We start from the raw sequence: 13,614 nt of genomic DNA on the forward strand, positions 1-13,614 counted from the left end.
CCATACCAGGGGAGAGGACCCTGTGGCTGTCATCAGGAGTTGACCCAGGGCTTTGTGTTGACTCTGCCAAGGCCTTTGGCCATTCAGCACTGGGATATGTACTTACTTGCCTGCTCTTTCTCCTGCATCTTGAATGAAAGCACAGTGACAAGCCACAGCTCAGGATGAGCAGCAGCTGGGCTGCTACATATCTTACAAGCCTCATTTTTAGTCTTAGCATGTGAAGGAATAGGATAAGAAGAAACTGCTTCAAAACTTTTATTTAAAGTCTACCTTAAATTCAAGATTCATAGAGGCCAGAATAAACAAAATCAAGGTCTTTTCTGAACCTGTTTCTCTTTAGTAGAGTACCTTGGATACATTCGTCTACCTTTTCTATAATATTAGGTTTTGCACCTTATTTCTATCTGATTATGGAGAGCAATAAGAAGATAGGAGCCAAAGACTATTATCCAGGGCCTATTCTTGCTTTTGCTGACATGGATGGCAAATTGACTTCAAGGGAAACTTCATCATGCTGTATTGTTGATAGCATCATAGAGAAAAGTGTAATTAAAGGGCAAAAAAGAGTGGAATCATTCAATCCAATGTATTACTTAGATAGCTAGAGCTGACTCTACATAACAGGAAAAGCATTTCTTGTTTTCTAGGGAAAGTTTTTTAGTGGTAGTTGAGCTGAGAATTTTTTTGGCTCTTTTTCAGACTTTTTTATTGAGGCATTGATAGAGTATTCCAGTAGCTGCCAGTGTCTAAAGTGGGCAGATCAGCCTTGAAATATTACGGTCTTGGGACAAACTTTACTCTTGTTTTCTCCCCGGTGTAAATCCAGACTAAACAGTAATGACTTCAGCTGAGCCACCTCAGATTTACATCAACACAAATGAGAGCAGGGTCTGCCCATGCAGATGCAGCCTGAAGGATTAGGCGTCTGTCTGTGTGTTGTACCCTTGCTTCACACTGACACCTTAGCCTTAATTCAGTGGAGAACCAAAGAAACGGCTTGCCCTGCAAATGAGCATTGATGCTGATGTATCGCAGTGGGGATTTATCAACAGGCTGACACCTCAGTATCCATCTCTTATTTGTATAGCAGAGAAATGTGAATAAAAATGTAAGATTAGTTCTGCACTGGTCAGGATAGGAGGTAATTCTGGCATTAGCAAAGCAGTAGGCTCAGCCACAGGGAATTTGGTAGGTAGAAGTGCTTTGTGTGTTGAACACAATGAACACTGAAGATATGTATAGACCAGGCCCAGGTCTTTATTTAAAAAATAAGGTTTATTAGATAAAACTTACATAGAACCAAGAAACTCCAATTCATCATTAAAAATACAGAAATAATTTTGCAATAATAAAAGAAAGTACTGGCTTTTTCTATGAAACATAAATCTGAAGGTTTGGGACCCTTTTATTTTATCACAGCTGATCCCCTTCCATATTACATTCTTAAACATACTGCATCAAATTTTGAAACCCAAGCAAAAGTCTGTTGTACAAAATTAAGAACGTTTAGATCAGTAATACTCAGCTTAATAAAGATGCAAACAGTAGCATATAGTACACAGAACAGGCAATATACAGCTATATATTAAAACATGCCTCTAAATAGTGACAGAGAATCCACTGGAAGGAATAAGTTGCAGTTAATAAAGAACAATGTCTGAAGAAATAAAAATGAAAACACAGTTTGACACTCTATTTGGTAAATGATTGCATGTGTATTGAAACGCTGTACACATGAAGAATAACTATATTGGACCCACCCATATAGAACATGCTAAATTGACAGTTATAATTTTGCTTGGATGCATGAATATGTATGAGATGTACATATGGTGGGTAGGTGCATATCTGTGTACATACATCTGACCAGTGAGTACATACACATAGAAAGGCACACACCTCCACAGCTGAAGACAAATCACTTCAATAAAACCCTTTGAGCAGAGTGAGAGCAATACTAATACACTGTTTGTCATAATTGTGCCACTCCTGGGACTCCAAGCATTTTATTCGCATGTTATTCCCATCCATAAGTTCCACATTCATTTTATCTCAGCTCTCCCTTGTTTGCATATTTACAAAGTGAATACAAAACTATTCAATACAATGCAATATTCACTGTTTGAGATTATTTTTTAGGGAAGGTTTTGATAGCTGAGAAACAGCAAAGTAAAGGCTTTGCATTGCTTTTCCAATAAGTGGAACTAAAGGGCAGATGTAATTTCCCAAATTTTTGTTAGCATCACATGGTAATCCTGACATAATTAATAATATAACCTGTATGTCATCTTTAGTAAGAATTCTTGGTCAAAAATGGAGAAAAGTTGTAGGCATCTAAACCAAAGTAAGCGTCTAAGGAATCCAAATTGTTTATTACCTCCTGACAATAATTGAAAAATAATGCTAAAATATGGTGCTAAGTAAGAGGAGTGGACAGCAGACTCAACATTAGGTTTCCCAGAATTAGAAATCACTGAGATTCAGCATGTTGAGAATTCAGCTTGAGACAAAGCTCAATGGCAGACTCATGGCAGTGATACAAATGTGCAGGCTTGGCATCGACTGGCATAGAACTGCATTGCTGCATGGGGACCTTGAAACTGCTCACAGGGTAAGATGCTTTCTTGTTCCTCTCTCACTGAAAGAAAGCAAAAATTCCCAAAAAACAAACAGCAAACCAGTGCTAAGGCAAAGATGTGTATAAGATGAATACAGAAATCCTGACTGTTCACTCACTGGTGAATGTGACATCGGAAACCTTGCACTGATGCTGGTGGTCTAGATTTATATCAGCATCAGGAAAGAAGCAGACAAGGAAGGTTTACACAGCAGGACACAATCAAACACTCTGTAAAGCTGGGTGGTGCTGTGCCTTGGGGATAGGGCATCATTGCCTTTGGAGGGCAATGGTGGGTGCACTGAGGGCAGCTGACATGGTCTTTTCTTTCTGAGGAAGCACTCAGGCAGCACGACTTACACCACAACCCACTGGGCTGCTGCTAGCAATGTTATACTGCCAGTATAAGTAAATAAATAAATAAACCCTGCTGCCTTTTTTCACCAGGAGTAGAATAGGAGCCTGGTGACATCAGAGCGGCAGTGCCAACTGGAGTAAAAACAGACTGAACAATGAAAAAAGGTGGGACAGTTTGAGCTAATGACTTTCAAAAGACGTCAACCTTACCTACACATCACATCGAGTCATAGGATCATAGAACAGAATCATAGAATAGTTTGATTGAATCAAGTCAGCATCATTCAAGCCTGTAATCTTATCATGACAGCACATTTTTGTTAAATAGGAAATCTCATTATTTACATTCTGTTTTTAATATACACACTGGCAGGTGAAGGATGCCTGCTGAGCTACTGTTTGTGAATTGATTTCTCTGTTTTGAGAGCAGTCACCGAGGAGAAGCCTACACTGTGTACTGGACAGGGTCCTGTTATCTCTTTTGGAATTTGCATGAGAGCAGTAACAAGTGTGTTTTTCTAATGATATGAGATGTGGAGATATTGTGTCTTTGAGTAGTAAGTGGTATAGGCTGTAATAAATTTGGGAGTGACAGAATGCAAGACAGTGCGAGTTTGAACTCTTGATTGTAACCAAATTGCTTGCATATTCAGGATTTATTCTCTCTAGCAGATTTTGTATATGCTTGAAAAAAATTAAAATAGCTATACAGTCACTTGATATCTGATATTCATTACAAAATATCCATTCCTAAGGTTGTACAGTACTGGGAAAGAGATGTCATTCACCTTTCAAGGTTAGTAGATACATATAAAAAAAGTCAAATGTTGTAAAATATCTGCAAGATGTGATGCGAGCAGCCCTACTTATATAGCTGCTGCAGAAACTGAGGCTTATCTAGCAAATTACAGAACATTAAAAGTCAAAGCTAACACACTTTGAGCCCAATTAGCAATACAAAAACTGATAGCTGCACATACATCAATAAAGCCCTGTATATGCTTCACTAGCCTTGGAAGCTAGTGCTGAGGAGTTGGAAGAGAACTCAGAGCAGCGTTTAAAAAAAATAGATGTGCAGGCAGGAGTTGATCTATTTTGTGGCCTGATTTAAGGTTGCCACTTTCCAGCTGGATAGAAACTGCTCTGCTCTCATCCTTTGTACTGTTTGGAAAGAGAGACCCAGAGCCAAGATCTGATCTCATTCCCAATGGTAGAAGTATGCAGTAGCCCCACAGAAGCTACAGTCATTGCTCTAAACTCACGCTTGTGCATCCGTGTGTGAATCTGCCCTGTGTTATTGCACATATTTCTGTATGAAGGATGATGCTGTAAATACTGAAATGCCAGTACCCACACAGATTTTCTCTCACATTCTAAATGTAGGCTTGCAAGCATGGACTTCCCTCACTGCTGATTTTGTCTATCCCACCACCATCTTCCAGCTGGCCAATACCACTTTTCTTCCAGCCTGATGGCTCTTTTCTACCTTCTGTTACCCTTATCATTGGCAACGGGCACCTCTTCTTTCCAACCAACTTTCTGATGCTGGCTGAAAGCAGACTGGACCTTCTCCAGGACTGGGGAAGCAATGCTGGTGTTTCTGTGCTCAGCATACATCAATGCTCACACCTGCCTAATGGTGTGCTATTTGCAGGTCCAAGCCCCATCCATGTGGCCATCAGCAACAGGGGGGAGCCAGGGATTCATCCCAGTGAGCAGTGTAACTGGGGCTGTTCAAAACAAGGAGTATTTAAGATGCTTGAATATCAATAGGCAGCACAGCAAAAGATGGAAGCTAGAGGAGGAAACTGCACTCACCCTGCACAAGAGTGCTGAGCCTTTAATGAGGTATTTATTGCAAATAGTCATCAGGCAGCTAGTTAAAAACCACCCTCAGAAAAATGCCTTTCATGCTGGGGAATGAAAGCAATGGAAGGATTTTTGTGTGAGATAAAGAGTATGTAAAAAAAATACAGACAACCTAATTTAAAGATGTCAGCACATGGTAGTCTTTGTCACAGCAGAACTGGTACGAGACTCTCCTGTGAAGGTCACTTGATTGAAAGAAAAGAAGGTGTTGCAGAAAACTAGAGAAAGAGAGAGAGGAAATGGAAGAGCAGGGAAAAAAAGAGTAATGAAAGAGTTGCAGCAGGGGCGAAGGAGACGTTCATGTTTACTGAAAGATGGAAAGGAAGGAAAAGAAGCAATGCTACAAGAACAGAACAAAGCAGAGAAAATGGAATTAACCACAGTTGGAGGATAAGAATGGAAAGGGATGGGAAGTTTCAAGGAAAAGTCTTGATAAGTGGAAGACTGAGACAAAGAAGAGTGATGGCAGGGTAAAGGACTAACAGACCTTTAAAGGTCTATTTGGGTGCTATTTTGTCAGGTACATAAGCAAGACCTGTGCAAGGAGTAAGTCAGATATGGACAGCATAGCAAGAAAAGCTGGAATACAGGGAAAGCAGATGGTCTCCTAGGTAAGGCACTAATTTTAACCAGGAAGTCTTGGTTCAGACTCCTGGCTTCACCAAAGCTCAGGTTTAACAGTGGAGGTTTAACAGGAGGCAACATTGTTCATCTTCATGGAAGTTTTGCTTAATTTTTCCCAGAGTTCTGCTATTTTCCACTCACATTACTGTGGGAAATTCATCCCATTGACTTCCATCTGTTTTCAGCATTTATCTGTGATAGGGAAGGAAAATTGCCTCTAGGAAACCTTTCTCCTTAGGTTGTCTCTTTTGCCTTATGAAGCTGTCATCTCTCTAAGGCAGGCTAAGCGTGTCATGATATGCCTGCACAGCACTAGACACAATCCCTGTACATTGTTGTGACACAAATACTGATAGTGAGGTTTGATAACAGCAGCCAAACAAGTTTGCTGTAAAACTGCTAGTATTGTCAGAGGACAGATCTGATGAGATACTGATCTCATTTACACTGGTAAAAAAGCAGAATAACTCTACAAAATTTACAGTGTAAATAACTCTACTATATTTAACAGTTCAATTTACAGGGTGAATGGAAGACTGAAATTTAGGTTGGTTTCTTGTAAGGAATAGACTGGCTAAGCCACAGATTTTTTACTCCTGGTTTTTTGAGAGGCATAAAATAAAAAAGCTGGTGTATGTTGACCTGCTACACAGCTGTGGCTACAGCTGTTTTCTGAAGTTTTTGTGCTGCAACAAAAAAAAAAAAGATGTTTTTCTTTAAGTATGGACTCTTACCAAGCTGATAAGAAGATTTTTGGATGCTACAGCATGTTAGAAAAGCCATGAAGAAGACAGATAGTTTTTAGAGACAGTCATTTGGTTCCAGTGGAACCTGTACACATGGACCAATTCACCATACTGCCACTACAGCAAATGCTCAGGGCTATAAACACATTACAGATCAGGAAACCATCAAAGTGAGAGATAAAATTAGTCACTCTTCTTGCACTGCCTTGGATTCACTGCAATTCAGAAGTTCTTTTTCTCTCCTTTTATGTTTCAACTGAAAGACACTGAAAGCTTTGAGACTGCTCCACTTTGAAATGCCCTCATTTCTGTACCCCTTGGACATCAGGTTTTTCCCATTCCCCTTTTATAGATATCTGACAATCTGAAGTTGGTTGCACATAGTTCATGTGCTAAAAGGGCAGCATGATCCCAGTTCTTCCCCACTAAAGGAAGACTGTGGGTTATAAAGACATACTGTGCTATACAGGGCAAGTTCAATACAGACCTGGTGATAGGGCACAAACTCCATGGGAACCCCAGTGAAGCCTGGGACTTTACAATTTTTCCAGCCTGTCCTTCCTTGCTGCTCTGCCCTGCTATTATTTCACTCACTTCGCAGCCCATCTGTGCAGCCAGACAAGCCTCTCTGAGCAACATACACACACTCACACATTCTCTTGTCCAGCCTCAAATGCTGCTTTTTGGCAGCTGCCCATAGACCAATAGGCGCAAGACTGTAGTCAGAGATGGAGTCTCTTCTGAAGTCCTATGAGCTACTCCTGTCCGATTATGGCACTACCAAGAGACTCAACTGTTTGAAGTATGATGAAGTGCCATGGATGCTGAAGGAGCCAAAAATTGTGGGTTGCTGAGACTCATTTTGAAAAGACTTATTTTTAAATTCCACCTCAGGCATCGCATCAGGAACGTGTGGAAATCTCCCAATGAAGTCATGTTCAAATCATGGCAAGTTTCTGCCTAGTGGCACGGCTGAAATCCTCAGAGCACAGGCTATGGTTTGCTCTGAAGAGGAAAACCCAAACACCCTCCATGAAACTTGTAGCTAAAATGCATAGCTAACTGGAGAAGGTGTTGGGATCAGGTAGAGGTGCAGCTGGAAGAACTCTCTACCAGGAAGCCAGCAGCTCTCCCGGGAGCAGGGCAGAGGGGCTGGCCAGCGGCAGCTGTCTCCGCTCTTTGTAAGGGAGGATGGAATAGCTTGTTAGGCTCTAGTTACTATGAGACATGGCTGAAGCTTGACCTGGTTTATGAGCCAAGCCCCAGTCATATGAATTCAATAGAATAACTTATGTGGACCTCAGTGGGACCTGGGTTTGGCCTAACAAGTTCTATTTAATGTCCTCAGTGAGGGAAACATTTTTCTTTAGATTACAGTTGAAAGATTCTTGGGTTTCAGCTTAACTCTTATGGTGGCAGTATATTGCACACTCGTATTTCTTTCTTTTTCTATAATAAATCACATTTCTCCCGTACTTAGCCTCTGACCAAAACCTGTCTGCTTGAACTGCAGTAAACCTGACTGGTCAGTAATGTGTCTCCTGAAAACAATCTACTCCAACCACACCATACATGTGCTGGCTGACTCCCAGGATACCACATCTTTTCCTTCCCTCTGCCTCCCCTGATCCCTCTTGCTCCAGGTACCTGGTGAGGAGCGGAGGCTTTGGGACCAAAGGGAGGCAGAGACTGTAAATACATGTTTGTGTAGTCACTTCTGAGGCACAGAGATTTGCTGGAGCTGGGGCCAGAATGAGCGAGCTGTGCTCAAATCTATCAGATTTGTGAAGTACAGATGTGATAATTCCACTGCAACCACAAAAGAATTTACAACAGGAAGTGTTACAGCTGTCACTTATTAGCATTAGTACAAATTACGCAAAGTAAATTGTTAGCAGACGTGTTTCCATAATATTTAACTCATGGCAGTGAATAAAAGTGATTTTTTTTCAAACAAAATTTTAGATTTCCAATGGAATGGATTTCCAATTGCCCATGAAGGGAGCATGGTTTGGAGAACAGTATGCATCTACTGCAAGGTGTCAGGGGCAATGTGTGAAGCAACTCACATGCTTTCTCTCACAAAGGTGTGTGAATTTGGGACTGCATTTCTTGGTGAGAGAAGGAAAATCCCTATGGCTCCATATGACCCAGCTGCCAGTGACAGGGTGTGATGGCGCGTGGGTGTTGTGTTTTAACTCTACCCCAGCCAAAATCAGCACATTCTGCCCTATTATGGAGCTGCCACAGTGAAGTTCTGCACACAGAAGTGCTTGGAAAGGGAAGGAGGATCTTGCTGACCTGCTGTTTCTCTGAATTTTTGCCCCCAGTGTGCTTGTTATGACTTACTTCCTTAGCAACCCCCAGCCTGTTGATGTGGAAGCAGCCCATGCCAGCAGAGCAGTCCCATAACACAAGCTCAAGAAGGTGGATTTGGAGACAAATCCACACAGCAACAGACTGAAGGTGCAGACTGAAATGCTGGCGTGCAACTTGTGCACATCTGACAGCAAAATGCCCCAAACCCCTGGGCACAACACCTCTCTCCAGCCAAACCAGTTTCAAACCAGGGTAGCAGCTGGTTTTGGTCCTTCCATTTGCGCTGCCATGCTGGAAACAACCAGCAGCAGTCAGTCCTTTTGGGCACCTCCTCTGCCTCCCTCCCTGCTGCTTGGGGAAGAGCTAACCACATGGCTCTGGGGAGGGAGACTGCAGTTCAGAGAGGGGAAGTGCCTGTAAAGCATTTAATTTAAATTAGTAAAAAGGGGGCATTTAATTCTCACCTCCCTCCCCGGTGCCAAGGGACGACTGGTTGTATCCAGGTGGATGGCTGGCCCTGGAGATGCTCCTCCATGGGTTGAGCTGAGAGGTCATTCACAGGTTCCTGGAAGAACCTGAGGATCCCCCTTCTGATGTCTTTTTTCAAATAGAAGTCATTCAAATGAAAAGAAAGAAGGGGACAGGGCAGGTGGGGAGGAGGAAAGAAGGCACTAACAAATGAACTGAAGGTTCTGGGTATGTTTTGGGGAGGTAAGAGTGGACAGATTCCCCCTTGAGCTTGTGGGGCCCCCAAAGAGTGCAGCCATAGTTGGGAGAGTGCTGCACACCATGAGCAAGAAGGGACCATGGGGTGGCTGTTTCAGGGCAAGAGGAAAGACAATCTGTAACTGCTGCAGTCAGGGCCAGGCTTTGGAGGATGGTGTGTACTCCTGCTGCTGATCCAGCAAAGGCATCTTTTCACACAAAAACTTCATTGACCATTTTCTTGTTGCTAATTATCGCTGGGTTTGCTAATAATGTTGTATTTAATCTCTCACAGCCATCCATTCTTTAAGAAGGAAGGAAGTGTAACTCCTGAAGACTGCTGACGACTTATAGAAATTCAGCAATCAGTTTAAGGGCAATAACAGCCCACAGTGATGCTTTAGATGCCAGTCCCAAGGGTGCCTGCCTGCATTAATCACGTGGAATGAAGCTGCTAATGCTGCAAAGGCTGCTGCACTCCTCAGCCTGCCAAGCAAGGCAGTGGGCTCAGGGAGGTGGAGGCATTCCCAGAGGCATTTCTTGAAACTCAATTAGCTCTGGCTGAGGAAGCAGGCATTTGCTGGTGCAAGGGAAGAGATTGTGATGGCAGGTGGATGGGAAGGCAGTGTGGCTGGCCTGTGCTAGCATCTGATGCTGAGCTGGTCAGCCACACTAGATGCAAGAAGATGGTCTGCAGGGAGGACTGGCTGTGTGCTCCTAACACCCTGTAACTGCCACTTGAACAAGGGACAAGAGGTCCTCAAGTCTTGGACTTTGCCTGCTTTCTTCTTTTTTCAGTAAAGAGGTGAATGCTTACAAAGAATTGAAACTGGCTGAAGCAAGCAAAGCACCTTTTGATCCAGCTACAAGTGCTCAGAAGTAGAAAAGAGGCACATGTGTTTCTTTTAAAGGTATTGCACATCCACCCACCTGTTGGGAACAACTGGGTTGGCAACAGTCTGAAGCAAGAACTGGAAAAGGAACAGCAAGCCAAGTAATTTGTATACATGAGGTCTAAATCAGCAGTGAATGGAGAAGCATCTGACATGTATGTTCTAGTTCTTTAGTGCCTGTTCTGAGGAAATGGCCTGACTCCTTTAGCAGATTTGCTTAACTAGTTTCACTTACAAGACTTGAAAGAGAAAAAATATGTACAATTGCAATATTACTGCAATTATGTTTGTCTCCTAATTGCTGCTCAGTGAAAAAAAAAACCAAAACACCAAAAAACAGAACACCATGCAATGGGGTATTTTTGTTATAAGAATTATTTACACATAAAATGAATCCACTTACTGCCTCCCCTGTAAAGAACAGAACATTAAATCTCACAGCCTGGACAGTCCTGACATACCTACAAGTGTGATATCAAATGAAATAGCACCACTGACTGTACACATCAGATACATACATGAAAACTATTTCAGCATATTAAAATCATACGAATGAACATCATTATCACCATGGAGTCTGTTAATACTGCATTGGCACTATCAGCCCTCTTGGCTGTAATGTCTGGAGCAGGGGCTGGGCTGGAAGGAAGGTGTCATACAGAGAACAGAGTGGGAAGGATTCTTACTCACGGAAGTCTTGTTTTGTGGTGGCTTTTTTTCCTACTCTCAGATTAAAATGTGATGCTACAGATTCTCCAGGAAAATACAATAAAATGTAAAATCTTCTCGGAACAAAAATGTTCCACTTCCAAAATGTCAAAGTGATGTTTTGACATTACTGAAAGCTGTAGTTTCAGTTTAATAGAATTTAATGTTAGAAAGTGACATGCTTTTATGAAGAGTTTTGATTTTGACGAAGTGGGATTTTCTAGCATTGAAGCCATCTGATAAAGTCTAACCAGGTCTGACTACTGATATATTACAGCCAGGTGGAGTTTAAGTGGAGGAATTAAAACCACCTTTTGGAAAGGCAGAGACATTAACCAAGTTCAAAATTATGGCCAAAAAAAAAAAAAAAAGAAAAAGATTGTTTGAGGATTCTCTGAAGGTGATACTACTAGTACAGCAAGATTTTTTACACATTTTGTGAATCTTTATGGAGAAAAAACCCCAATTTGTTAAAAAACGTAAGAGTGAAAAATGAACTATACAGATTTGATGTTGATGAAAAGTCACCTCTGTTTCAAACAGATAGCTGACTGAACATATTTCTATTCTTTATACCACAAAGTGATGTGGATGGATATTATGTTCCAAGCATTGACACATTTCAGATTCCATGTATTACATCACTCAATAGTATATGACTTTTCATTTAATACAGTTGTTCAGCTATTCCTGTGCTATTTGGCATGCAGACAGGATTTGCTGAAAGCTGGTCAGTCTTGGAAAGATCCAATCCTGTGAATTTATGACAACTTTTTTAATTTGAGGGAGTAGTCCCCAGAGTTTAGTGAAAGTCTTGTAGGATCCGGTTTCTCCTATTTTTATGGATTTTCAGAGTTAGGCCTTGAATGGTTCTCTTTTTGTAGGAGTTCTAGTCTAGCAACGTGCATCAAGTTGAATTGTATTCCATGAGGTATTTTTGGTAACATTCTTTCCTACATAAACAGATTTGAACAGTATGATTTCTTGCATATTATCAGGACCCCATTTCTCAATTCAGCTGAGCTAACTAACTCTAAAATCACCTGCATGACTTACAAACACTTGTAATCTCTCCTTGTCATGCACTAAGGGTTGAAACTATATGGATGTGTCCCTTCATAGTCCTCCTTTGTGGATGTAAACAAGGACATACCCATTCCACAGATAACTTCCTCACTCTGAGACCTGTTCTCTCCCCCTGACTACATGGAGTATCAATGAGCACCTTTCAGATTTGTGTAAGAGGCAAATTGAATTTTTAATTCCCTTGAGACAGAAAGTCTAGCACATCTGTCTGTGTACTGAAAGCCACAGTGCAATCAGGACCCTACAGCATCTATCCTGGGCCTGACCATGATTGCAAAGTGTAGAGATATGCCCAGGTCCTCGTGAGGAACATTCCCACTCAGCTCGCTTGCTTTTTAATGGTGCAAACAAAAACAAACCCAGAAGTGCTGCCCAGAATTTTTTTCTTGGAGTGCTACAAACTGTGTGCCAGACTGAAAGGGCTCAGGGAAGGGAGCTGACAGCTGTGCACACCAGATACCGTGGGAGGCATCCACCCCCTCTTTGGTGTATCGAAACATCCTGTCAGAAATGCTCTCGTCATTTGGGCTTTTCTTGAATTAATTATCTGTAAACGGTGGCGGGCTTATCCTGCTGGGAGTCTGTGATTCCTTAGCGCTACTTATGGATGTACTCAATAGGAGAGTCATGATGGTCAAAGCTCATCAGACAGAACGGCATCAACAGCTCCAGCCACAAGTCTGCTAGGGCTGCTCCCTCTAGCGGGAAAACGTAGTTTGGCTAGGAAAAACCTTTTCCCCCGCTATTTTCTTTCTCTCTCTCTCTCTTTCTCTCTTCTTTTTTTTTTTTTTTTTTTTTTTTTTTTTTTTTTTTTTACCTAAATGAATGATTTAATTTTTCCAAATGGCGAAAGACACGGGACAGTTCCCATCAGACAACAGATGACCTAATGCTGCAGTTTTTCATGCCTTGAGCATAAATAATGGAGCTGGTGTGCAGCTGATGCAGATCAGGGTTACTCCTCTGAGATGGAACCGTGGCAAGTAAGGAACTCTTGGTTTGTCTTCTAGCAGTCCTCAGCATATGCTGTAGCTGTGTTTGGTTTTGATTTTCCCACTTCTGATTACAAAAATAGGACTTACTATAACCATAATAATATTGATGATACAAAATAATTATTGTAATTATATACTTTTTGGCATATTATTAACACAAAGCAGCACAAAAGATCCCATTGGATTAAAAAAAGGTGACAATGCACAAATGTTAAAAAAGGCAAAGTCTTTGTTAAAAAAGAAGGAAAGCAATCTGCAAATGAATGCATTTCTGTAAGGCAACATGTTACCTTTTCCATCTAGATTTAGCTCAGATTCTGTTGTTCAAGTATTGTTAGAATTTTGCTTGCTTGAGCTTATCAATGTGGTAACACAGTTTCAGCGCAGGTCCCAGTTTCAGCCCCAGGTATTTCATGATCATGTCACTTTTCAGAAGTAACAAAGCATTGCCATCAATCTCCTGGTTTCAAAAGAGAGAAAGAGAATCAAAATGTGTTAACCCCCTTCCTCCCACTCTGCCCTGACACGTTAAACAAGGTGAATTTGAAACAGTGTGTCTTTTAGAGCTAGCTGAAATGCTATGCTCTTTGAAATTTCATTAAAAAATTGAAAGCTGAGGTATGAGAGAAGGAAGCTGTAAAGGAGGGTTTAATTAAATACTTTTTATTCTCCAAGGAACTCTAAGGTTTGTC

General features: G+C 41.5%; 1 protein-coding gene across 1 annotated transcript in view; it reads right to left on the reverse strand.

Annotated features, from left to right (window-relative positions):
- Positions 1-2,622: 2,622 nt before the first annotated feature.
- SCML4 (Scm polycomb group protein like 4) overlaps positions 2,623-13,614 on the reverse strand; it is a 57,410-nt gene continuing 46,418 nt past the window's right edge. Inside the window, exons 7-8 of the mRNA XM_071547869.1 lie at positions 13,213-13,382; positions 2,623-2,641 (exon numbers count right to left, since the gene is read on the reverse strand). Of these exons, the coding sequence (XP_071403970.1) occupies positions 13,257-13,382 (126 nt within the window). The 3' untranslated portion in view covers positions 2,623-2,641; positions 13,213-13,256. The remainder of the gene's footprint in view (positions 2,642-13,212; positions 13,383-13,614) is intronic.

Source organism: Pithys albifrons, chromosome 2 (assembly GCF_047495875.1).
Source record: "Pithys albifrons albifrons isolate INPA30051 chromosome 2, PitAlb_v1, whole genome shotgun sequence".
NCBI classification, from domain to species: Eukaryota; Metazoa; Chordata; class Aves; order Passeriformes; family Thamnophilidae; genus Pithys; species Pithys albifrons.